The sequence below is a fragment of the Talpa occidentalis genome, unplaced genomic scaffold (genome assembly GCF_014898055.3).
Source record: "Talpa occidentalis isolate TD23 unplaced genomic scaffold, MPIMG_talOcc4v2.1 talOcc4.8, whole genome shotgun sequence".
NCBI lineage: Eukaryota > Metazoa > Chordata > Mammalia > Eulipotyphla > Talpidae > Talpa > Talpa occidentalis.
Window position 1 is genome coordinate 24,780,567 of NW_023605194.1, and position 27,301 is coordinate 24,807,867.

The following is a 27,301-nucleotide window of genomic DNA, read 5'->3' on the forward strand; positions in this document are numbered from 1 at the left end:
GCACAAGCAATCAAATAACCCAACTGTCAATATTTTATGTGTTCCATTTTGATAAGGAAACAATCAATAAAGTCCCAAGGATTATTAGCATCTAGAGATGCTTTGTGTTCTATTGTTTTCTCCAAAATATAACGTTTTATATATGCAATATTTTTAAATAATTTGTTATCACTCCCTGGAAAAAAGTCAAGAAATACAGGGAATATATTGCAGATCTAAAAGAGAAAATTAGGGTTTATTAAAAAACAAAATATTTCGTGAAGAATTATGCACGTGCCAAGCCTAGGTTAGAGATTACTATAAATGTTAATGATCTGTCTTAAGGGAAAATGTTTATTTTATACATACTTAATTTTATCTGCAGATAGACATATTAGAGAGAAAAATTTCTCGCCAGAGAATCAAATAATCATTTCCTATTCTCACACATCACTTTGATAGTGTAAGGGCATTTTTATATGAATTCTCTCATTGTTGACATCAACTCTGCAGATATAGGATGACATAAATTAGTATAATTCACAGACAACAGAGATTAAGGGAGGTTGGGCAACCTGTTATGAAGCAGAGTAGACTAGCTATTTCTGTATGTCTAGTTGCCTCAAATACAGAATCAGTACTTGAGGACTAGAAATCTGGGTTTTGGAGTATAGTAAAAGAAACACAAAATAGGGTCAATGGGATTGGACTCCAGTTCTGTATTCTGGGCATATGTTTTCTATCTATCTGTAATTGTCTAGGTCATCTTTCCCGCTCTCTGAGACTGAAGTCTAGCAGGACTGTCCTGCTCACACATTCACTTCATAGCTTGGTGCATCCAGAGGTCTGAAATCTTAGAGAAAAGAACCTAAATGATTTCTCTGGAAAACAGGATCTTGGCCTCACCTGCATCTATGGAGAGCTCAAAATCTTGATGTTTTCATTAAGTATTTCCAGTATGTTTAAAAAAATTGGATCCTTTTAATCAAGATGATTCTGGAAAATAATTGAGCAGATAATATTGCAGGGAGCACAAGCCAGAATAAAAGTGGGATCACAAGGTGAACCTAAAGACCAAAAACAATGAAAAACATAATTAAAAAAATATATGTTCTAATATTTATAAATACATGTGAACACACATACATATATACACATATAAGAAACAGTTTTGAGATAACAGGTAAACATAATTTAAGAAGTTTAAAGCAATATCTAGCATATTAATTCCTTAAATAGCAGTATATTCAAAATGTATAAAATTAACATATCAGGGGATGTAGATTAACACAGCTTCCATGGAAAATAGTATAAAGGTTTCTATTAAAAAAATAGACCTATCATATGATCCAGCATTGTATCTCCTAGGTATTTACCCGTAGAATGCAAGAAAACTAATTTATTTATTTTTTTTAAATAATAAATTGTATTTTTATATTACCCCATACAATTGCAAACCCCCCATTCTGACCCCAATCCCTCCCCTCCCGCCCCCCACCCCCCACCCCCCAAAAAGTGTCTCTGGTTCATAGTTTTTTGTTGATTTGATTTTCACTTTCTTATATTCATTTACCTGGTCCCTTATTTAAGTTTTCTAGATTCCTGCTATGAGTGAGACCATCCGGTATTTTTCTTTTTCTTTGGCTTATTTCGCTGAGCATGATCCCTTCCAACGCCATCCATGTTGCTGCAAATTGCATGTGTTTATCTTTTTTGAATGCTGAGTAATATTCCATGGTATATATGTACCACATCTTCTTGATCCAGTCATCTATTTTTGGGCATTTGGGCTGTTTCCAAAGCTTAGCTATTGCAAACACTGCTGCTATAAACATAGGGGTGCAGGTGTTCTTTGGAATTGATGTTTCTGTGTCCTTTGGGTAAATACCTAGGAGTGGAATTGCTGGATCATATGGAAGCTCCATGTTTAGTAGGTCCAGAAATCTCCACACAGCTCTCCATAGTGGTTGGACCAGTTTGCACTCCCACCAACAGTGCAGAAGAGTTCCTTTTTCTCCACACCCTCGCCAACATTTGTTGTTGCTAGTTTTTTTAATATGTGCCATTCTCACTGGTGTAAGATGGTATCTCATGGTAGTTTTGATTTGCATTTCCCTGATTACAAGTGATGTTGAGCATTTTTTCATATGTCTGTTGGCCATTTGCATTTCCTCTTCAGAGAAGTTTCTTTTATGCTCTTCTGCCCATTTTTTGACTGGATTATTTTCTTTGTCGTTGCTGAGTCTCATCAGCTCTTTGTAGATTTTTGTGATCAGTCCTTTATCATTAGTGTTGGGTGCAAAAATGTTCTCCCAGTTGGTGGGGTTTCTCTTTTTTTTGTTATTGTCTCTTTTGCTGTGCAGAAGCTCTTTAATTTGATGTAGTCCCAGCTGTTTATGTTTGCCTTCACTATCACTGCTTTGGGTGATGTGTCTGTAAAGATGTCTTTGATGTGCAAGTCCCATAATGTTTCGCCTATATTTCCTTCTATGTATTTTATGGTTTCAGGTCTTATGTCTAGTTCTTTAATCCATTTTGAGTTGATTTTTGTGTATGGTGTGAGGTAGTGGTCAAGCTTCATTCTTTTGCATGTAGCGACCCAGTTTTCCCAGTACCATTTATTGAACAAACTTTCTTTGCTCCAATGCATAGTCTTTGCTCCTTTGTCAAAGATTAGTTGACCATAAATCTGTGGGTATATTTCTGGATTTTCTATTCAATTCCATTGGTCTGTATGTCTGTTCTTGTTCCAATACCATGCAGTTTTGATGATTATGGCTTTGTAGTATCGTTTGAAGTCTGGGAGTGTGATGCCTCCATTCCCTTCTTTTTTTTACAGGAGAGTTTTGGCTATTCAGGGTTTTTGTTGAGTCCATATGAATTTCATCAATAATTATTCTATTTCTTTGAAGAATGACATTGAATTTTTATTGGAATAGCATTGAATCTATATATTGCTTTTGGTAGGATGGCCATTTTAATAATGTTTATTCTTCCAATCCATGAGCAGTGGATGTCTTTTCATTTCTTTGTGTCTTCTTCTATTTCTTTTAACAGTGTTTTACAGTTTTCTTTGTGTAGCTCCTTTACCTCTTTTGAGAGATTTATTCCCAAGCATTTGATTTTTTTTAATAATATTTTGTTTGTTTTGGTTTTGGTTATTTTTTTTACAGACTTTTTTTTTTTTTCCTCTTTCTTTTTTTTTTTTTTTTTTAAGATTTATTTATTTATTTATACAAGCACTGGGTACAGTCAGAAGCACGGGAAGGTGAGAGAATTCACCAGAGCCAGAGCGGGGAGCAGAACAGGCAGAAGGACCGAAGTACACTGCTGAGGGGAGCAGCGGGCGCAGGAGAGGTCTGCGCGCCATGTGGGACCCTCCTCTGGTGGCCGGGGAGCAGCCGGGGATTGAACCGGCGCTGCAGAGGCTGCGGGCAGCTTCGCAACCCAGCGCTCAACCGCTGCGCCACCGGGAGGCCCTGGTTTTGGTTATTAAGATTGATTTATTTATTTATACAGGTACTGGGTACAGTGAGAAGCGCGGGAGGGTGAGAGATTCACCAGAGCCAGAGCGGGGAGCAGAGCAGGCAGAAGGACCGAAGTACACTGCTGAGGGGAGCAGCGGGCGGCAGGAGAGGTCTGCGCGCCATGTGGGACCCTCCTCTGGTGGCTGGGGAGCAGCCGGGGATCAAACCAGCACTGCAGAGGCTGTGGGCAGCTTCACAACCCGGAGCTCAACCGCTGCACCACCAGGGAGGCCTGATTTTTTTTTTGTTTTGATAATAAAAGGGATGGGTTTTTGATTTCTTCTTCTTCAGATTTAGTGTTTGTGTATAGGAAGGCTACTGATTTTTGCGTGTTGATTTTGTATCCTGCCACTTTGCTGAACGGATTGATTAGTCAAATTAGGTTTTCTGTGGAGTTTTTGGGGTTCTCTATGTATATTATCATATCATCTGCAAATAGTGATAGTTAGACTTCTTCTTTTCCTATTTGGATTCCTGTATATCTTTCTCTTGTCTTATTGCTCTGGCTAGGACATCCAGTATTATATTGAAAAGCAGTGGTGAGAGTGGACATCTTTGTCTTGTTCCAGATCTTAATGGAAATGCTTTCAGCTTTTCACCATTGAGAATGATATGGCCTTTATGATGTTGAGGTATGTTCCTTGTATCCCAAGAATTTCAAGGGCTTTTATCATGAATGGGTGTTGCACTTTGTTGAAAGCTTTCTCAGCATCTATTGATATTATCATATGGTTTTTATATTTCTTTTTGTTGATGTGTTGGATAACGTTGATTGATTTTCGGATGTTGAACCATCCTTGTGTCCCTGGAATGAATCCTACTTGGTCGTGGTGAATTATCTTATGGATACATTGTTGGATTCCGTTGGCAAGGATTTTGTTGAGGATTTTGGCATCAGTGTTCATTAGCAAGATTGGTCTGTAGTTTTCTTTTTAGTGTTGTCTTTGTTCGGTTTTGGTATTAGTATAATGTTATTCGTCCCTCTGAGGTTCTGGCTTTAGGACACCTTGTAGTATTTTTTGGAGTGGGGGTTTAGTCGTATAAAATTCCAGAGTTTCTGTTTGTCTGGGAAGGTCCTTATTCTTTCTTCAAAGAGGAAGGAGAGCTTTGGGGATTGAGTATTCTTGGTTGGCATCTGTTTTCTTGGAGTCTGTTGACTATGTCCCTCCACTCTCTCCTTGCCCGTAGTGTTTCTTCAGAGAAGTCTGATGTCAGCCTGATTGGTTTTCCTTTGAATGTTATCTGTTTCTTCCCTCTTGTCAGCTTCATTATTTTTTCCTTGTCCTGGATTCTTGGGAGCTTTACTATTATGTGTCTTGCTGTATTTTTCCTTTCGTCGTGGAAGTTTGGTGTTCTTCTTGCTTCTTGTATATCAATTTTCAGCTCCTTCTTCACATTTGGGAAGTTCTCTTCAATTATCTCCTGGAATATTTTCTCTGTTCTTACATCTCTCTCCTCTCCTTCTGGAATTCCTATAACTCTTATATTTCCTTTCCTCATGGAGTCAGATAGTTCCCGAAGTCTTTCTTCATTCTTTTTCCTTCGTACTTCTCTTTCCTTTTATGTTTTGGTTCTTTTTATTTCTGTGTCTTCAAGAGTACTTATTCGTTCTTCCATTTCATCTATTCTGCTTTCATTGCTTTTCCCAGAGTTCTTTAGTTCCTCCATTAATTCTTTGATCTCCTGCATTTCTTTTACTTCCCTCTTTAGGGACTCAATTTCATTCTTCTGACCATTGTTTTCCTCTTTAGGGACTCAATTTCCTTCTTCTGATCATTGTTTTCCTTTATGACTTCTATCACTTTTTTAATCATGGCAATTTTAAATTATCTTTCTGGAAGACTCAGAAGTTCTTCCAAGTTGCTGTCGTTGCAATCTGGGGAGTGGTTTTCTTTTTGTGGTGTGCTTCTTTCCTGAGGAGTTGTTAGGTTGCGTGTGGTTCTTCTACTCCCTACTGTCTGTTTTCTAATTTGTCGTATGCATTGGGACACTGTGTTTCTCGGACTGGCTGGCATCTTGGGTGAACTTCTCCGCTCCCCTCTGGCTCCTCCAGGAGCCATCTCTGGCTTCTGGGGGAGCTTTCTGCTGGTTTTAGGCAGTCTTTACTGAAGAAATGTACCTGTTCTAAAATGGCGAAGCAGGATGCAGTCCCTGCGCCTCCGGTCTCAGGCACACTCTTCTGCCCACCCGGTCTGCCCCGGACGTGGGTGCCTGCTCCTTCTGTGGGCTCAGACTGCTGGTCGGAAGGGGCCTGGCGAGGGCTAACTTCCCAGCTGGCCAGTGGGTCCTCCAGAAGCCTTCTGCCCTTATCAAGAAGTCTATGGAGTGTTAGTGACTTTTTTTTTCTGGTCGCTAGGTGGCGCCAGAGATCTCTCCTATTGTCCTTGGGGGGGTGTTTTTCGCCTCCCCCCACCCCGTGGGACAGGGTGCAGAGCGAGAATGGTAGGGTAAACCTCAACGGCTTTGGGGTGCTGTGTCTTCCTTGTGCCCCACCGTCGTGGAGAACCCACGCCCCGAATTTAGTGCCCCGGGTCTCAGTTCAAAGCCCTCAGGTCCAGGACACGGGCTGTAACCCAGTTCAGTGGCGCGGGAATGGCGCCTTTTGCACCCGCTCCCGTGCCTGGGCGCCTGGTTCCTGCTCACTCAGTGAGGGACTTTCACCTCAGTGAGGACCTCCGTGCGTCTCCCTGCAAGCCTAGGTCGCAGGCGGGGGACCTGGGCAGCCGCGATTCAGATCCGCGTTTGCTTTTCCAGCGCGCCAAGCGCGCCGCTTTCCCGCGCAATCTTACCGGCAGCCCGGGCTGTGTGCTCGTCTCCCGGGGTCTTTGTTCTTCTCTAATGGCGCCTGGAGCCGTTAGCTCACCGCCGGGGCGAATCCTGCAGGGTTCTCCACAGCTCCCGTTCACGGGGTGTGGTGGCTGCAATAGTTCCTTTCCACTCACAGTCCCGCTTGCTGCGTCGTTTGTTCTTGTTGGCCGTTTTGGTTTGTTGTTTCCCTCCTCTCTGCCGGTCGGAGAGTGCCGCCTCTGTGGGCGGGGGAGGGGAGCAGGGTTCCGCGCTTCCCTCCCTTCTGGTCCTCTTTTATGGCCACTTTCTTCTTCGGGCAGTTTGCTGGAGTCGTCCGTTTATCTTCCGTGTCCCAGTTCTCACTGGGACCTGCCGCTTTTCCTCCCTATTAACTTTTTTTAATGGGAGATCTTACTCGCAGTGTCTCCTCGCCGCCATGTTGCTCCGCCCCTTTCCAAGAAAACTAATTTAAAGAACATATGCACTGCTATGTTCACTGCAGCAGTATTTATAGTAACCAAGACATAAAAACAACAGTGGAATCCAACAAAGCAATAGATAAAGAAGTGATGATGGAATAATATTCAGCTACAAAAAAATGCTGAAATTCTGCTACAATATGAACAGAACTAAAGGGTACTAGGCTGCTCAAAGTAAGTAAAAAGACAAACACTGGATGATTTCATTCACGGGAAATCTGAACTTATAGTGCTGCAGTCAGATAACAAAGAACAGAAGATCATAAGCACCTGATAAACTAGTAGCTTCACTAATTATAAAAACATAATGCACAGATGCAGAGAAATTGCATCCACCAAAAGAAAAATGGTTTAGAGTTCCCAGAATCTCAAGACAGGATGAATGGTGAGGCTATTGCCTTTTATAGAATCAACCCATAGAGACTGACAGAAATGGCTATTTTTCATTTTTGGATCTCAACTCAAAACTGGCATAACATGTCTACAATTTATTGTCATAAGCTGTTCTGTTTGGAAGTTGTGAAGAATTTAACTTCCTTTGGTGAAAATCCCTCATTCTAGCCTTTCTAGATAGTTAGCACTTCCTTGCCATTTTATTGTACTCCGTACTACAGCCTCCCAAACCTGTTACTCCATTATAATCTGTAGTGTCCTAAAGTTACTGACTTGGTCTTGTACACAGTTCTGTCATGTTTGATTCTTAAATCTGATCAAGTAGAATATTTTCCTTATCCACTTTCTAATGTGATGCCAGCTGACTTAATTTGTGTACTACTATACCACTGGTTCCCCATTCTCCATGTGTAAATTACACAGGAGTGTAGAAAATCTCTCCTCCATCAGATTTGTTAATAGCTTCTACATGGATGATGAATGAGGAAAATCTTTATATTCAGAGTAACAAATCGATGTACTAATGTCTGTAAGATGTTCTTTTCATTTTTTTTTGTTTCTATGTCTGATTTTATTTATTTTTTTCACATTTTATTTAAATTTTATATTTTACATTCCCCATACAATTACAACCCCCTTATTTTGACCCCAAGCCCTCCTTTCCCCACCCCCCACCCCCATAGAGTGTCTCTGGTTCATAGTTGTTTGTTGATTTTGATTTTTCTTTCTTATAGTTATTCTTTTTCCTGGTCTCTTATTTCAGTTTTCTAGATTCCTGCTATAAGTGAGACCATCTGGTATTTTTCTTTTTCTTTCTGGCTTATTTCGCTGAGCATGATCCCTTCCAGCTCCATCCATGTTGCTGCAAATTGCAGTATTTATCTTTTTTGAATGCTGAGTAATATTCCATGGTGTATATGTACCACATCTTCTTGAGCCAGTCATCTATTTTTGGGCATTTGGGTTGTTTCCAAAGCTTAGCTGTTGTAAACAGTGCTGCTATAAACATAGCGGTGCAGGTGCTCTTTGGAACCAATGTTTCTATGTCCTTTGGGTAAATACCTAGGAGTGGAATGGCTGGATCATATGGAAGCTCTATGTTCAGTAGGTCCAGAAATCTCCATACAGCTCTCCATAGTGGTTGGACCAGTTTGCACTCCCACCAACAGTGCAGGAGAGTTCCTTTTTCTCCACAACCTCACCAACATTTGTTGTTGCTAGTTTTTTTAATATCTGCCATTCTCACTGGTGTAAGATGGTATCTCATGGTAGTTTTGATTTGCATTTCCCTGATTACAAGTGATGTTGAACATTTTTTCATATGCCTGTTGGCCATTTGCATTTCCTCTTCAGAGAAGTTTCTTTTTTGCTCTTCTGCCCATTATTTGATTGGATTATTTTCTTTGTTTTTGTTGAGTCTCATCAACTCTTTGTAGAGTTTTGTGATCAGTCCTTTATCATCAGTGTTGTGTGCAAAAATGTTCTCCCAGTTGGTGGGGTTTCTCTTTGTTTTGGTTATTGTCTCTTTTGCTGTGCAGAAGCTCTTTAGTTTGATAAAGTCCCAGCTGTTTATGTTTGCCTTCACTATCACTGCTTTGGGTGATGTGTCTGTAAAGATGTCTTTGATGTGCATGTCATGTAGTGTTTTGCCTATATTTCCTTCTATGTATTTTATGGTTTCAGGTGTTATATCTAGTTCTTTAATCCATTTTGTGTTGGTTTGTGCATGGTATGAGGTAGTAGTCAAGCTTCATTTTTTTGCATGTAGCCACCCAGTTTTACCAGCTCCATTTATTGAACAAACTTTCTGTGCTCCAATGCATAGTCTTTGCTCTTTTGTCAAAGATTAGTTGACCATAAATCTGTGGGTTTATTTCTGGATTTTCTATTCGATTCCATTGGTCTGTGTGTCTGTTCTTGTTCCAATACTATGCAGTTTTGATGATTATTGCTTTGTAGTACAGTTTGAATTCTGGGAGTGTGATGCCTCCATTCCCTTCTTTTTTTTTTCAGGAGAGCTTTGGCTACTCGGGGTTTTTGGTGATTCCATATGAATTTCATCAATAATTGTTCTATTTCTTTGAAGAATGACATTGAGATTTTGATTGGAATAGCATTGAACCTGTATATTGCTTTTGGTAGGATGGCCATTTTAATAATGTTTTTTCTTCCAATCCATGAGCAGTGGATGTCTTTCCATTTCTTTTTGTCTTCTTCTATTTCTTTTAACAGTGTTTTATAGTTTTCTTTGTATAGGTCCTTTGCCTCTTTTGTTAGATTTATTCCTGAGTATTTGATATATTTTCTTTTATAATAAAAGGGATGGTTTTTCATTTCTTCTTCAGATTTAGTGTTTGTGTATAGGAAGGCACTGATTTTTGCATGTTGATTTTGTATCCTGCCACTTTACTGAACGGATTGATTAGTTGAATTAGGTTTTCTGTGGAGTTTTTGGGGTTTTCTATGTATATTATCATATCATCTCCTCCTGGAGCCTTCTGCTGGTTTCAAGTAGTCTTTATTGAAGAAAGGTCTATGTTCAAAAAGGGGATGTGGGTACGCTCTCCCCTGCGTGCCCGGTCTGCCCCGGCCTTGGGTACCCACTTCCCCACAGGTCCCTTTTCTCAAATGGCAATTCAGAGACAGGCACACTCTCCAGCATGCTGTATCTGCCCTGGCCGTAGGTGCCTGCTCCCACTCTGGGCTCGAATTGCAGGCCAGAAGGGGCCTGGCTTGGGCGAACTTCCCAGCTCACCTCTGACTCCTCCCGGAGCCTTCTGTCAGTTTCAAGCAGTCTTTACTGAAGAAAGGTCCCTGTTCTAAAACGGCAATTCAGATATAGGCACACTCACCTCTGTGCCCGGTCTGCCCCGGCCCTGGGTGCCCACTCCTCCTCTGTGCTTGGACTGCTGGTCAGAAGGGGCCTGGTGTGGGCAAACTTCCCAGCTCACCTCTGGCTCCTCCAGGAGCCTTCTGCCTGTTTCAAGGAGTCTTAATTGAAGAAAGGTCCATATTCTAAACTGGCGATTTGGAGACAGGCACACTCTCCTGTGCGGCTGGTTGGCCCTAGCCGTGGGTGCCCGCTCCTTCTCTGGGCTCAGATTGCTGGCCAGAAGGGGTCTGGAATGGGCGAACTTCCCAGCTCACCTGGGAAAGTCTAAGACTCAACATATCTTGCCCAAAACTTAGGAAATCAGCAATTTGCTGACTTCTTCTCACAGTGCTCCCTCCTCTATTCCACTTACCTTCTGCTGGAGCTCCTGACTGACCACTTCATTTTACTGAGTGAGAGTCATTCATAATTTAAACATACAGGGGATCCCTACAATCTCCTAACCTTTTATTTTTTAAAATGAGCATTTGGAGACACAGTGATATAAAGAATTACCATTGTGAGCCTCCCTGGTGGCACAGGGCTTAAGTCTCAGCAGGATAAAGCAATCCGCTGCAGCAGGAGTTTGATCCCGGCCAGGGACCTGAAACACATGGCGCAGCAGACCTCTCCTGTCTCACCTGCTGTTCCTGTCAGCAGTGACTTTCAGTCCATTCTCCTGTTCTGCTCCCCACTCTGTCTCTGGTGAATCCTCTCACCCCCAGCACCTCATGCCTATACCCCAGCTCTTGTACGTGTGAATAAATAAAAGGAAAAAAAGAATCACCATTTTATCAGTACAAGACCTTTTCTTCTAATTTCAGATTTCCCCTACCAGTTCAGTGACATCTCATATGAAATAGCCATCCCATCTCTATCCAATGACCAAGAGGACATTAAGCTTTCTGTGGTCACAGAGTAATGTAAACCTCACCTTGGCTTAGACTTGTCATGTAGGGTTTTCTTTTTGTTAAAGGACTATATATTTTTTAAAGTTTTAAGTTCAAAGCACAACTAAACATTAAGTACAGTTCCCACATACCCCTCCCCACCTACATGCGTCTTCCCAATGTTAGGAAGATCACCTCCAGAGTGATGCATTTGTTACAGCTGATGTAACAACACTGACCTTATATAAAGTGCATAGTGTTCCCTCAAGTGTTGTATACTCTATGGATTTTGATAATATAGGAGGGCATGTACCCAACATTATAGCATCACACAGAATACATTCACTGTCCTAAAAATCCTGGGCACCATTTCTCACCATTCCTCTATTTCACTCTGACAACCACTGATCAGTGATTCAAACAGAACTACTGCTCATATCATACTCAAACACCAACACCCAAGAAACCAGTCAGAGCAAGGCATAGAAAAATCCAAATTCGGGCCACCCAGTGCAGCATTGTGAAGCTATCTGCAGCCCTGAGGCACCGGTTCGATTCCCGCTCAGTCAGGGAGATACCCACATGGGGGGCAGACCTCTCCTGTCTCACCTGGTGCTCCCCTCAGCAGTATTCTTTGGTCTGTCTGCCTGTTGTGTTCCCCACTTGTCTCTGGTGAATCCTCTCACACTCCCACAGATTTGATCAGTACCCCAGTTCTTGTATAAAAATGAATAAACTTCAAATAAATCCAAATTCCATGAAAAGGCCCAAGATCTTTCCCAGTCACTCACCTTCCTCAAAATTAACAATGCTCTGGATACTAGCACCACAGATTACTTTTGCCTCATCTAGAACTCGATAGAGATAGACACTTTTGAATCACTGATGTCATAGTTTTCTTCAGATGAAGCTGCTCCTGAACACATTTTCACACTTGCATTTCCAAATCGCAAGTAATTCTAGGTGACATGCTGTTCTACCCTCAAGATTTTGTCCTTTTCTGTGCATGGTCTCTTTGTAAAATATTTTCTTCCATCTGCTATCTGCATTATACACAAAGGAATGAAAGCATGAGAACTGATTCATCAGATTTTGAGTTTTATTTAGAACATGCAAAAGAAAAATGTCTGTATTACATACACCAGTCATCTCACTCTGTCATACTGATGACACAGAACTAACTACTCAATACCAGATAAGTATTGGCATATGAGATGCCCAATACAATGTTACAGAGCAAGGAGAAGCTATACATATATTTCTTGAGTGAAACTGGAAATCCTCCTTAGTGGAGATGGATGTTCCTGCCTGGATCCTGACAGAATGGGGTGATGAGTAGAGGAGAGGTCGGAGATGACTTTTCCAGAAAGGAAAGGGAGACAAAAGGAGATGACAGGGGCATCAGGTGAGTGGGAGATATGGACATGACAGCAGAAACCTCACAAAGGAATGAAGCAGATCTGGTAAGGAGGAGGCACAGAAACAAACCCCTTGGAAACTAGAGTGTGGTCAATGTCCTTGGGGTCAACAACAGACTTCAAGGTAAACTTCTGTAAGATGGTGGTCAGGAATAAAAACAGCTCCATGCGGGCCAGGCCCTCTCCTGCACATAACCGTTTTCCTGAAAATAGCAAGCATACAGAAGAGATGATCCTTGAACACTGTGTTTCTGACGTCAGAAAAGGAATATACAACATACCGGATGGTATCACTTACAAGGAGAATACAGAGAAACCAAACAAAAGGTCAAGAAAAGTCAAAACTATCAGCTGAACACAGAACTGAGCAATAAAACAAAGGAAGGGAGGGAAATTGGGGAAGGAGCAAAATGGGAGGGATGAATCTAAGGGATATGGTGATGGCTGGCGGGTGATACAGTGACAGGAGAACTATGGGGAATACAATGATGTAAAAGAAAAATAAATAAAGCTTCAAGTGGAAATGGAAAAAAGAGAAAGGGAATTTCAATAAATATTTGATGACAGGGTGAATGGATGGATGGAACGGGATGGTTGGCTATAGCTGGACAAAGGGTTGAAACACGTGCTCTGACTTGAATGTTAAAGGAACAGGTACCCTCCTCGCAACAAATGTTTACTCAGTATCAGCCCTGTACCAAATAGTTCATTAAGTATTCTCACATTATAACTGCCTGTTTGACACCTCAATTTTCCAGCCATATTTTTCTAGAAACAAATACTTTGGCCATGCTTTCTTCTGCATGGATCTGGTTCATGATCTTCTCATTCTTCACTGTTTCAGTTCTGCACTCCACATAGACCTTCTCTCTACCACTCCCCAATACACCGTGAAGTTTTAGGTTTTATATTATAGTGCTGTTCCTTTGGCATGACTCTTATATTTTCAGGCCCTCATACTAAATCATTTCTGAATTTGAAGAACTGGATCAATTCCCCAGTTCTGCAGTGATCTAGCTCAAAGAGAAGACTGCATCATGAGGAGGGAAAGTGCATGGACACAGGGTTCGGTGCTCCTGCTAATGGACAAGAGCACCTGCACCAGCCTTGGAGAGGGTACCATGGAAGTTCCTAACAATCCTCACAAGGTATTTTGTCCTCTGATGCACAAAGAATACAAAAGATACACTACCTGCTGAAAAAACCATGAAGTAGTCACTCTTCTTAAAGTTGCCACTCCCATCCAGGAAGTGGGCAGGGTCAAACACCTCTGGGTTGGGGAATTCTTTGCTATCATGCAGCACAGAAGTCAGTGATGTCAATATGGTGGTGCCCTGGAAAAAAAGAATTAAAATGTCTTATGAAGTCGTGGAGCTACATGAAAAGCTACAAATCATTTAGTCCCATCTTAGCATCTAAAGATTAAAAAAACCTTACACCATGAAGGTAAAGGGCATTCTAAGTCAGCCAGAATAAGTAATAACAAGAAACAGCATATGACCAGTGGCAGTGATGTTGCTAAGTGGCACCTAAAGTAGTGAGTATCTGAACCCTGGGTGCCAGGCCTCTGAAGCCATTCTGTTCATCACATTTCCCTGAGGGTATTTCCTCATCCGTACCTTGATTTTATCATTTCATTGTTTAAGCATCTCGTATATGGATTATGCTTACAAATGGAAATCTCTATCTAACCTGAAATGTCTGGAGTTACACACAGACATTTTGTAATCAATCAAATTAAAAATAACTTATGTGGGGCTCCCTGGTAGCACCGGTGGTTGGGTACAGAGCTGTGAGGCTGTTCACGGGCTCTGCAGCGCTGGTTCGATCCCCACCGGCCTCAGAGCAACCCACATGGTGAGCAGACCTCTCCTGTCTCCCCCGCTGCTCCCCTCAGCAGTGTAAAAAAAAAAGAAAAAAAAAACTTATGTGATAATAAAGTAAGTACAGTAACAACTCTTAGTGTTTTTATCACTGCCCCAGCAGGTTGTTTCTATTAATTCAAAAACATGGGGTAGATTTCATCATCACAGATTGATCCCAGCCACAAACAGAAAGGATGACAAAAGGAGAAATATAGTCATTTTGCAACAACTGTCTTATGATCATTAATTCAATTGATTGTTATCAAAGGATTTAGGATTGGATGAACGGTTCGGTAGCACCATACTCACAATCTGGCAGGTACCATGATATTATGTGGGGAACATAGCATGGCCATAATGGAATAAGTGACTTCATGTGCCCTCAGCTGCCTCACTGGGTTACAGTGGGACATTCAGAGCACTATGTACTTCTCTGGGCAAAATCATAATGGGAAGCTAGTCTCTAGGAAATTTCACCCAACATAACTCTGAGGAATATTTTTATGACCACAGCCAGACTTTTCACAAAGCTGAAGAACTGAAAGAAACAAACAGAGCAAAGGAAACTGATCCCAGGAATCTAAACAGAAAAGACAAACAAACTATATGTGGTTCCTTGATGGAATACAAGAAAAGAAAAACTATTCTGGGATAGTTTAGGAAAGCTGGGAACACTACACAGGTTCCACATTAGACATTATTTCATAATGGTAACTCTTGTGAAATCTGCTTTCTGTCTAAAAATCATTATTTGGATATATACATTGAAGACCTGGGGCATGCAGTTTAGATGGTTTCATCCATTACATGTAAGGCATATACATGTAAGGCACATACATCCACTACATTTATATGCCTTTAATGTGTTCAGATTTTTTAAAATTTAATGCAAATTTGGAGAAAATTCCATTCCCTAAGTTTACCATATAAAAATTCTATATCTCTATTGGAAAAATTATTTCTGTTTATATTGAAATAATCAAATATGAAAAATGTTTTTAAGATACAAAAAAAGCAAAAAAAAATACAGCCAATATAATCTCATCAAATGTTGTTCAAACAATGGATACTCATACCGAAGCATGACCACTACTTCACCACTGCTTTTGCATGAGTAAAAATTAGTTGAATGGATCAGTATTAAACATGGGAACTAAAATGATAAGTTTCAAAAATAGATGAAGGTATATCTTGAACCCTGGGCTGCAAAATTTCCCTCAGATGGGTCCCAGAAAAACACAAATCACCTCACATCATTTCAAAGCGTGCTGTTAGACAGACACGGAAAAATAACAACCCATGTGCAATCAAGTCAATCCTATGTTTTTGGTTAGCCCAGGAGGTAAGCATTTTCCATTGAAAAAAACTGAGGCAGAATAAATGTCTTTGGTACATGAAAAGTGTATGAAGTCTAAAGTTGGGCTTTCATAAAATTGAGAATTTGCCACCCACATTTGTTTACAAATGTCTGTGATGGATTCCCTGCTACAATGACAGATGTCAACACTGGCATCAGATACTCCAAGCCCCATAAAATTTGAAATGTTTAAAATCTGGCCCACTAGGGAAAGTTTTTTTTACCAACTTCTGTCTTAGACTGTACCTTGATCCGTGGATCCGGTTTGGATTAGAAAACATTATGCAAATGGTAGAAGACACACTCAGCCCTGCAGTGCTGCCTAGTCTATGTCAGTATATCCCAAAAAAAGGGGAATGATCATTCTCAACTGGGGCAGATGGGAAACATGTACAATCCTACTTAGCCCAGTGCCCTATTGTTATTGGCCTTGAAATAGCAGAATGAGTTCTATTAAATATTGCTCTTTGACCCCAATATTCAAAAAGAACTCTTCTCCTCACTATGTCCTTAGGTGAAAACAGTGAATTTGATCCTAACCCCTGGAACAAACTGTAATCATCAGGAAAGTACACCACCAATCACAAATGTCTCTTACACATATAAATAGAAAGGTGCTATTATCAAAATTTGGTCTCAACAGAAACAATGCAAAACCCATCAAGCTGCCACATATATGATTTTTATAATTTGTTCATCTAGTCCGGAGGATTGGACCCATGCTGTGAAAAGGGGAACATCTCAGTAGAATCATGATGTCAGTAAAAGCACAACCAACTTACCTTGGGGATGAGATAGTTCCTGAATCTGATGTCACGGGTCACTGCATGGGGCAGGTTCGTGGGGAGGAGGTCAGTGTATCTCTGGACCTCGTGCACAAAGGCTTCCATGTAGGGCATGTGGCCCTTGTCCTGCATGCTGGGGCTCCGGTGTCTGCCAATCACACGTTCTATCTCCTCCTGCGCCTTAGCTGACAAAACACAAGTAAGACTGATGAGAAAAGAGAACACCTATCACATCTGCATATCTGTTAAGGGTACATGGAGCATTGTATCAGTCTCCCGACATCATTAAAAACCTCAGCGCTGTACCAGGAAATATATCTAGACCTAGAGAGATAATAGCCATAATATAGATACATCTAACTCTCTTATAAGCTAGAATTAAGATACAAATTTAATACTTATATATTAGCACAAAGGCAAATTTCCTATCTATAATGCCAGAGCTGTTCACTCTCTGGACTTTATTCTCCTACTGCTGAATTTCAGGAAACAAGCTAGAAAAGGAGCTAAGATTCTCTGAATTCAAGAAATAGATTTTCTTACCTAACCTATTTCCACCTGCCAGTGTCTCTGAGGGCAAGGTCTTTTATTTATTTATATATTTGTTTGTTTGTTTGTTTGTTTATTTTTTTTTTTTTCGCACAAGAACCAGGGTATAGACCAGATGCGCGGGAGGGTGAGAGGATTCACCAGAGAAAGAGTGGGGAGCAGCACAGGCAGACTGATGAAATACCCTGCTGAGGGGTTCAGCGGGCATGATAGGAGCCGTCTGCACTGCCATGTGGGACCCTCACCGCCAGCCAGGAATGAACCGGCACTGCAGAGGCTGCGGACAGCTTCACAGTGTGGCGCTCAACCGCCTGTGCCACCAGGGGAGATCCGGAGGGCAAGGTCTTTTAGGTTCAGCTTCTCTACATATTACAGCTCTCTCATTCTATTGGATCAAAACAAATACCTGATAAAGCAAGGTGTGGAGGGAATCTGGGCGGGGAAAGCTACCTTCTGCCTATTGCCCCTCTTGTTTATTTTTTTTAATCATGTGTATGTACCATATCATTTTTTTTTTTTAAGATTTATTTATTTATTTATTTATACAAGCACTGGGTACAGTCAGAAGCGCGGGAGGGTGAGAGAATTCACCAGAGCCAGAGCGGGGAGCAGAGCAGGCAGAAGGACGGAAGTACACTGCTGAGGGGAGCAGCAGGCGGCAGGAGAGGTCTGTGCGCCATGTGGGACCCTCCTCCGGTGGCTGGGGAGCAGCCGGGGATCGAACCAGCGCTTTCAAGGCTGCGGGCAGCTTGCAACCCAGCGCTCAACCGCTGCGCCACCGGGGAGGCCCTCTCCTCATTCTTTTTTGACACTTCCAAATGCTACAACGTAGAGGGATACAAATGACTTCTTCATATATGTCCTCTTCTGACATTTTTTTTAAAGATTTAATTTTTTATGCATATAAGAGCAGGGGTACAGGCCAAAGGTGAGAGGATTCACCAGAGACAGAGCAGAGAGCAGAACAGGCACATCAATGGAAGTACACTGCTGAGGGGAGCAGCGGGTGAGTCAGGAGAGGTCTGCAGCGCCGGGTGGGTTGCTCCCTGGCTGGCCCAGGATCGAACTCATGCTGCAGAGGCTGGGGACAGCTTCATAGTCTTGTGTTTTAACCCTTTGCACCACCAGGGAGGCCCCTCTTCTGACATTTAGATGACAACTTCCACCTCTCTACTGAGTCACCATCACTGATCAAAATGCTATTTGCGTTTTAGAAACTGTATTTGTTAATTGTTTCCTGAGTTAGTCTGTCCAGATTACAAGGACACATTCTCATTTCTCATTGGCTATAGTCGTTTCAGCAGGTTACTCACAGGATAATATAACGCATGTTACTATTCATAATGCAAAACTGCAACTTATTAAATATAAACAGGAAGATCTTTGTAAAAGACAGAAAAGCATGGGCTGGCAAAGTTCTATTTTGTAAATATCACTTTACTGGACACAGACTTCTGAATTCAAAACCTTCATGCACATCTTAAGCCTGAGTGGTAGAAACACACATATGTGATTTAATTTTTTGACCACTTCCTTGACTGCAGAAATTATCTCAGGCAGACAACAAGATTTCAAAGCTTTCCACTTATTTTTTAATAGGGACATTCCCCCCCCCCCGGATTTAAAACATACATTTTCAGAATAGGAGAGATCTCGGGTAATACACCTACTTTCAAAGGGACCTTTTCTTTTTTTTTTTTTATAAGTCTCTACACCTGACATTTTTTTTTTTAAGATTTATGAAATGCAGTCACTACCTGATGGCTTTTCTGACTGCCCATGGAGACGTCACTCCTATTCATCCTCCCATATTATATAAAGATGTCCCATTATTATATCTTCATTATACTTGGGAACATTAAGCTCGTCAGATAGATAATTAAATAATGAAGGTTCTCTAAGAGAAACAGGAGGCAATGCAGTACTTGTAGTGTCTTTCAGCAACTTCCCTGAAACTCACCCTGCCCACCACATTGGTCATACCTGTGACCTCTGGGTGCTTCAGCAGCAGGAGGAGAGCATATCTCAGGGTGGTGCTCATAGTCTCTGTCCCAGCTCCAAGCAGATCAAGTACTGTAAATGCCAAGGATTCTAGAGTTAATTCCAAGTCTTGATTGTGCTTTTCCTAGGAATGATGAAATGACTTGATAAATTAATTTGCCAGAATTATTTATAGTTAGTCCAAATATATTCAGACTGTTATAAATTTTTCACCAAAAAATCAAGTGCATGTTCAGTTCTAGAAAAATTCCCATATGATATCCAAAACACGAGGTCAGTAGACTGAAGTATCATTTTCTACTGCCTCACAGGTAAGGCAAGCAAGGTGTATCAAAATCCACACTGGCGTCTTTGCAGAAATTACATTATGCTAAATTCATAATGAAATACAAGGAACCAGAACAGCCAAAACAATACTGAAATTAGTATCTAGAAACAAGATCAATGTATTCCATTTAATTAGCTGTTTAATTTTAAGACTTCCATAATACTTAGTGTACAGGCACATACAATGTAGGTATGAAAGAGCTTGGAAGTCTTAGCCACTGACCACTGAAACATCCCTGATAAATACAGAACAATTCCATGAACCATAATATACACAAGCAATTAAGCAGAAAAACAGCTGTCATTAATTTTTACCTTTTCCATTTTGATAAGGAAACAATCAATAAAGTCCCGAGGATTATTAATATCAAGAGATGCTTTGTGTTGCAATGTTTTCTCCAAAACATAGCTTTTTAAATATGACATGTTGTTAAATAATTTGTTATAACTCCCAGGAAAGAAGTCAAGGAGAACAGGGAACATATTACAGATCTAGAAGAGAAAATTAGAGCTTACTCAATAAAAAAAATTACTGACGACTTATATGACAGAGATAACGCTTAGGTGGAGACTACATTATAAATACTCATAAAATGTGGTCTCTATCTTGAAGAAAATTTTTATCTTACACATGTATAATTTTATAGGATGCTAAGAGTGTTGGAGAGAGACATTTCTGATCAGGGTATCATTTTCCATTCTCAAACACCACACTTATACTACAAGCTAATTTTATATCAATTCTCTTTTTGCTTAGGTCAATTCTGGAAATATGGATGGCATAAATTACTATGATTAAGACAACAGAGATGAAGGAAGGTTGGGGAATCTTATAAAAAGCTCGGCATAGTTAGTCTCAGCCATTTCTATATATATTTAGAAGCCTCAAACATAGAATCAGTACTTGAGGACCGGGAGAGTACTGAAGATACCAGGAAACACACCTCAACATTTTATGTGTAACTGCACAAGTGTAGTGAAGTGACATTATCTGACATATCATTATGTTTCAGGCAGACTGCAAAACACATTGGAGCAGCACAGGGGAAATTGTGAGATTTGTTATGGGCTAGTTACCATAAAACCAATCAATTCATCATCCCCAAAACAAGTACTTTCACACGTAGGATCCCATCTGATGCCTCAAAAAACCCAACCCTAATATGTGTTCCTTGGAGCTTCTGTTGTCTCGACTATTTGTCCTCCTTGAACGAAATACACTTTTTCTTCCTAAATTTGCATATTTCTGCCAACAGTGTGAATTAGACTTCTTGAGAGTTAACAGGATGACAGAGTACTGAGGGATAGAAGTCTTTCAACAAGGACCTGGGGTTTATTTCATTCTTTGGACATGGTTTGAGGAAGTTACCAAAGAACATGGAATCTGGGTTTTGGAGTGTAGTAGAAACAACCTGAAATAGGATCAATAGGATTGGATTCCAGGTCTGTGTTCTGAGAATATGATTTCTTTTGTATCTTTAATTGTCTAGGCCATCTTTCCCAGATGACCACTCTCTGAGGCTGAATCTATCTAGGCAGGATTGTGGTGCTCACGCATGCACTTCACAGCTTGGTGCATGCAGAGATCTGGACTTCTTAGACAAAAGAACTAAATGATTCCTCTGGAAAAAGGATCAGGACCTCACCTGAATCCATGGAGAATTCAAAATTGAGACATTTTCACTGATTCTTCCCATTATGTTTAAAAACATTGGATCTTTATAATCAAAGCGAGTCTGGAAAATTATTGAGCAGATCATATTGCAGGGTGCACAGGCCAGGATAGAAGTGGGATCACAAGGTGAAGCTAAAAAATCAGAAACAATTTGAAAACACTATTAAACAAAATACAAACACACACATAGACATATACAGATAGGAAAACACTTTGTTTTTAGATAACAGGAAAAAATATTTTTTTAAAATATTTTTTTTAATAGAGGCATGTTTTATTTATTTATTTGTTTGTTTGTTTGTTTTTTGTTTATACATGCACTGGGTACAGTCAGAAGCGCGGGAGGGTGAGAGAATTCAACAGAGCCAGAGCGGGGAGCAGAGCAGGCAGAAGGACCGAAGTACACTGCTGAGGGGAGCAGCGGGCGGCAGGAGAGGTCTGCGCGCCATGTGGGACCCTCCTCTAGTGGCCGGGGAGCAGCCGGGGATCAAACCGGCGCCGCAGAGGCCACAGGCAGCTTCGCAACCCAGCGCTCAACCGCTGCGCCACCGGGGAGGCCCATCAGGAGGAAATATTTAAGGAAGTTCATTGCCTTATATATAAATTCCTTTAATTGCAAGAGACATAATTTATAAAAGGAACATATCAGTGAATGTAGACTAGTGCAGGCTCTATGGAAAACCGCATGGAGGTTTCTCCAAATATTGAATAATAGATCTACCATACAATCCAGCAATTTCTTTCCTAATTGGAAGGGGTATATGCACTCTGTGTTTACTGTAGCACTATTTACAATAGTCAAGGTATGGAAATAAACTAAGTATCTATCACCAGATGAGTCTATGAAGATAATGGGATATGTATACACGAGAGAATGCTGCTCAGCTAGTATTCAGGTCTGAAATCTTGCCACATGCGACAACATAGGTGGAAAGGAGAGGATTATGCTAAAAAAAGAAGTCACAATGTAAAAGATCCACTGGGTGATTTCATGCATATGAGAATATAAAGAAACAAAGCAAAGGAACAGACCCAAACACACCCTTGAAGTCTAATTGCAGAACTGAGGCTACCAGAAAGTAAGGTAAAAAAGGGGAGGAAAGGAGGAAGGAGCTCATGTACATGGTGAAGGAATAAGGGTGCTTGGGTGGGAAGCATGATGTGGCAACATACGATGGCAACACTGTGAAGCTATACCCTAAAGCATACACAGTGTTTTAAATCATGGTCTCCATAATAATGATCATAAAAATTGAAATCAACCTATCACATTTTCATTAACCTGGGATATATGGTTCAACCTATCTAGTTAAATAGTGGTTATTTTTGAATATTTAGTTTACTTCCATTGTCTTTGCAAATACACTTTCCAATCAGGTTGACTTAATAATAGGCAAAAAGAAAGAAAATAACAGAAAACATTTATTTTTAAGATTTATTTTATTTTTTTATGCATATAAGAGCTGCGGTGTAGGCCAGAGGTGTGGAGAGTAAAAGGGTCTACCAGAGACAGAGTGGGGAGCAGAACTAGCAGACTGACTGAATCACACTGCTGAGGGGAGCAGGGTACAAGGTAGGAGAGGTCTGCTGAGCCATGTAGGTACTCCCTTGCTGGGAATGGCTTCAGTGTAGTGCTGAGACTTAACCCCTTGAGCCACCAGTGAGACCCTTAAAACCATTTTTATATACTGTTAATAAAGTTATTAGGGCTGAACCTCACTTGTACGCAAAGTCTACAGAGTTAAGCTTCCACACAGGTAGAGGGAATAGTTAAGGACTTGAAAGCTTTTTGTTTAATAAATAAATACACAAAATACGCAGTATCAGCAGAGGGCAAAGAAAAGAGAGGGAAAGATTATGGGTAAAATCATATTCTTGAAAGAATAAATACAAAAGAGTGGGACCTATCTATGTTGACTAACAAGAAACTAAACAAGTGAATACAAATTATAAGACACTGGGCCTCCCTGGTGGTGCAGGCCATTGAGCGCCGCACTATGAAGCTGCCCGCAGCCTCTGCAGTGCGGGTTCGATCCCGGCCAGAATCGCACATGGCAAAGCAGACCTCTCCTGTCCCGCCCGCTGCTCCCCCCAGCAGTGTATTTCGTCAGTCTCCCTGTTCTGTTTCCCGCTCTGTCTCCGGTGAATGCACTTACCCTCCCACGCACCTGGCCCGTACTCTGTTTCTTGTATAAAAAATAAATAAATCTTAAAAAAAAAATTATAAGACAATTTGTTCAAAGCAGAAATCAAAAGAGAAATTTCCAATATAAATTTCCAATATAAATCGCAGGTAAGTCAAACCAAAAATGAAAATTGATTGTTAGTTTTCATTTTTTTCACATCACTGGAAATAAACTTTCCTCCCTAGAAATCAAATGTCCATCATTTCTACTCACCAGCAACAATTAATTTATTTGGGAAAATTATGCTACAAAATCTTGTAGGATTATGTTTAGTAAGAAGAAAAACAGTAGTATTTTCAATTATTTTTAAAATTTTTCCTGATCTAGGTTAGGTCAATTCTACACTCAGTAAAGAAATTATACAGGGAGGGCCTCCCTGGTGGCGCAGCGGTTGAGTGCTGGGTGGCGAGGCTACCCGCAGCCTCCGTGGCGCCAGTTCGATCCCCGGCTGCTCCCCGGCCACCAGAGGAGGGTCCCACATGGTGCGCAGACCTCTCCTGCCGCCCGCTGCTCCCCTCAGCAGTGTACTTCGGTCCTTCTGCCTGCTCTGCTCCCCGCTCTGGCTCTGGTGAATTCTCTCACCCTCCCGCGCTTCTGACTGTACCCAGTGTTTATATGAATAAATAAATAAATAAATCTTTAAAAAAAAAAAAAAAAGAAATCGTACAGGGAAAACGGGTTTATTTCCTTGGTAAGAGATCTGCAAACCCAATTGTGGCAACTTATTCACCCCTGAAAGATTGTTTAAGGTAAAGGTCTAAAATTCACCCCTGTAGATGTTATTAGGAAAGATTTGAATCAATGTATTGCATAACAGTCACATCAAGAAATTGGCAGAAGACCGCCCAATGCTCCCCTCAGCAGTGTACTTCGGTCCTTCTGCCTGCTCTGCTCCCCGCTCTGGCTCTGGTGCGTTCTCTCACCCTCCCGTGCTTCTGACGGTACCCAGTGCATGTATAAACAAAACAAACAAACAAATAAATAAATAAAACATGCCTCTATTAATAAAAAAAAAAAAATTTAAAAAAAAAAAAAGAAATTGGCAGAAGAGAAGGTGCCAGCTATTATTCTCGCATGAAAACACTGATTTAGCAATGATAGAGAGTCTGAAAATCCCTAGCACATTTTGTGAAGCCAGCTAAGGAGTTGCAGTACTACAGGGGAGCACAAATTTCAAGCACCCATTACAATGAAATCCGTAGCCTCACTAACTGTGAAGGTGTACACAGTGTCACACAGAAACTTCATGTATAAATAAAGAAAATTCAGACTCTCCTGGAAAATCTAACTAGGAATACTTGGTAGGACTTTGCCTTACAAAAAGGCAATCCATAAAGACAGGGAAATTGTACATTTACTTAAATGTTGGATCCCCACAAAATTAAAAAAGAACCACAAGAATTCAGGAAACATCTCCCAGAACAGGTCTGAAAGAAATATCAGAAAGTGATCCCTTAGAGAGATAGTAGCAATTACCTGCATAAGGAATTTTGAAAAGTGAGAAAATATTTCCTAATGAAATGAAATGAGAAACCATAATTGCTTAGATTAACACAAGGACATGCCTACCTGATTAAAATCTATCAACAGACGGCATTATTACTGGCCAAAACTACAGACCTGGTCTGGGGCAGTGACTGTCATATGGGTGTGAGTTCTGTCCATATAAACACATCCAGTGAAGTGAAAACACATGTCACTTGCTTCCCGAGGTCACTCCCACTACATGCTTGGCTGGCAGCCCTGGTGAAATGTGCTGCAGTATGAAACACCGCTCTCTCACACATTCAGAAAATGACTCAAAATATTCCTCATGACTTCTCATTTAAAAACAAAGAGACCTCAGGAGAGAAACAGATGAAAGGACCTTTGATACCTACACTGTACAAAAAATCATGAATGAACACATACAGACACTCACACACACGTACACACACACACACAAGCATACATACACAAAAGCTTCTGTGTATCAAACTCTGTGCTTCAAACTCCCTGTCTCCACACAAGGGTTAACAACCACCACCCCTAATGGAAGATTTGGGCCACCCTGATGTGTCCCCTAGGATGACACTAGAGAATACAGTGTGTTAAGGTCACAGCGACTGAGCAGAGAATCACCTACCATTGGTTTTTCTCAACTCCTCCACGAGGTAGCGGGCTTCCTCTTGAACCTGTTCCTCAATGCTCCTCTTCCCCATCCCAAAATGCCGCAGGGTCATGAGGCAGAAGCGGCGCATCTCCTTCCATTTCTTTCCATTGCTGAAAACAACTCCTAACAGAGGGTAAATATAAACTGGGGTGGGGTCCTAGGGAAGAAGAAAGCTGACACTTGACAGTTAAGGGGATGGACAAAGAATATTTAGGAGATCTTCAAGCCCCATTTTCTGTCCTCCCCACCACAATAATCATAGTGCACGTGTCACACCCACACATACCTTCTCCTTTAATAATTCTTTCCATGGCTGGGAAATCGCCTCTTTGAGCAAAGTCCTCTCCCATATCTATCAATGCTTCCTTCACTGCTTCATATCCATGCAACACCACAGTGGGCTTCATGCCCAAATACAGAGTGAACACAGGGCCATAGGCTTTGGAGAGCTGGGAAAGCACGTGCAGATGACAAAAGAAGTCACTACTTGATAACGTATTGTGCCTAATTCAGAATACTACTTTCATATTGGGTAGGCTGCCCCACACAGCCTCATTATTTCTGAATTTAAGACATCAATATGGGTGATTATTAGAGTTGCCATTTCCGGATGGCCTGGGATGTGCCAGGAATGGCCTATCCTAAGTATTTGACACATTGCTTACAATTACCCTCACATTTGAACCTTCACCAAGTTTATTTGCCCTGCTTACAAATAAGGAAACTAAGATCAGACAATTTCAATGTATTTCTAGGATCACTTGACCACTATACAGAAGATTCAAATTTGAGCTTCTTGATGGTTCTCTGATCCTTGACAAATAACTTCAGATTCCACCTTTAGCCAAAACCCAGCTCACTGCTTCAGGATCACCTACAGAGTCCTCCTGTGGAAGTTGTGATACAGTAGCCCTATGATGAATCCTAGAAATTTGTATTTTAAATGATCAATTCAGCTAATTTTAATATACAGCCCAGCTTTTGATCTGCTGGTATTAGTAACACAGAGTGGGCACTATAGAGGCATTGTCAGGGCCAAGGCATCTGTAGGAAGGATAATTTCTTTCACCTCGAAATAGTCATTAAGATCAGACACCAGCTGTGTAGACCCAAGTGAATGATGTTCCCACAGTTTGGTCCTGCCTGGTTACTTCTTTTCATCTTTTGGTTGACTCATGCTCTTCCTGAGCCCAGAATCCTCTCTTGATACAGACAGAATGTGTTTCTTGAGAGATGTTAAATTTAGTAACAATCTCAAGAAAACACACAGTCATGTAGTAGATGACTTCTGGAATAACATCTGTAATCACAAAACACTTCTTCTACCATTCACCATCCACCAAAATCAGAGCAAATGGCAGCAGAACAAAGAACACTCCTCCCTTCTGTCACTTTATATTTTCAATTCTACCATCCAAAATCTGTTTGTCTCTCACTAAATGCAGAGAAATATCAAAATGACTGGGAGCATTTGAATTTCAAAATCTTCTTGGATAGCATGCCACCATGCTAATATTTTATTATTAGAACTGATGGGCAAACAAGACCTTTTTTTTTAATTGCAGTTAAGTTACTTTCCATTTGCACGCCACAGAGGAACATAAAACATACTCACGTTGCTTAGAGATTTGCTGATATCCTTAACATCTAACTGGAGGATATTTCCAATAATGGGAAGTGGCAAGGGGCCGGGTGGGAGCTTCCCTCTCTCAGAAGTCTGTTTCCAGAGAGCAAGGAGGAGCAAACAGGAGAGACAGAGCACTAAGGCCACACTCAGGACCATTGTAGCTTTCTCTTCTTATCAGAAAACTGAGGGTGCACTCTAAAGCTTATACAACAACACCCCTTGTTATTTCAACTTATGCTGCTCTGAGATACAAAGAGGCCAATCAGCTACATCTACTCATATTCTCCTCTCAGTGGCCTTTGGTCCACTGATAAAGATAAAAAAAAAAAATTGCTCTTTCGCCTTGTTTTCTTTCTCTCCAGTCATCACTCTGGACCTTTAGTTCAACTATATTGGACTAAGGATTGTATTGATAACTTAAAAAAGAAAGAA

General features: G+C 40.9%; 1 protein-coding gene across 2 annotated transcripts in view; it reads right to left on the minus strand.

Moving 5' to 3' along the window:
• Positions 1–27,301, minus strand: part of LOC119234464 (cytochrome P450 2C19-like) — a 192,269-nt gene that overhangs the window by 91,092 nt on the left and 73,876 nt on the right. Inside the window, exons 2-9 of one of the 2 annotated variants that reach the window (XM_037497414.2) lie at positions 25,529–25,691; positions 25,216–25,365; positions 20,876–21,036; positions 19,545–19,721; positions 18,885–19,026; positions 16,350–16,537; positions 13,538–13,679; positions 12,300–12,548 (exon numbers count right to left, since the gene is read on the minus strand). In XM_037497414.2, coding sequence (XP_037353311.1) covers positions 12,367–12,548; positions 13,538–13,679; positions 16,350–16,537; positions 18,885–19,026; positions 19,545–19,721; positions 20,876–21,036; positions 25,216–25,365; positions 25,529–25,649 — 1,263 coding nt within the window. In that variant the 5' untranslated portion in view covers positions 25,650–25,691 and the 3' untranslated portion in view covers positions 12,300–12,366. Of the gene's footprint in view, positions 1–12,299; positions 12,549–13,537; positions 13,680–16,349; positions 16,538–18,884; positions 19,027–19,544; positions 19,722–20,875; positions 21,037–25,215; positions 25,366–25,528; positions 25,692–27,301 lie in introns of those variants that run through there. The other variant, XM_054690205.1, reaches the window with a different exon arrangement.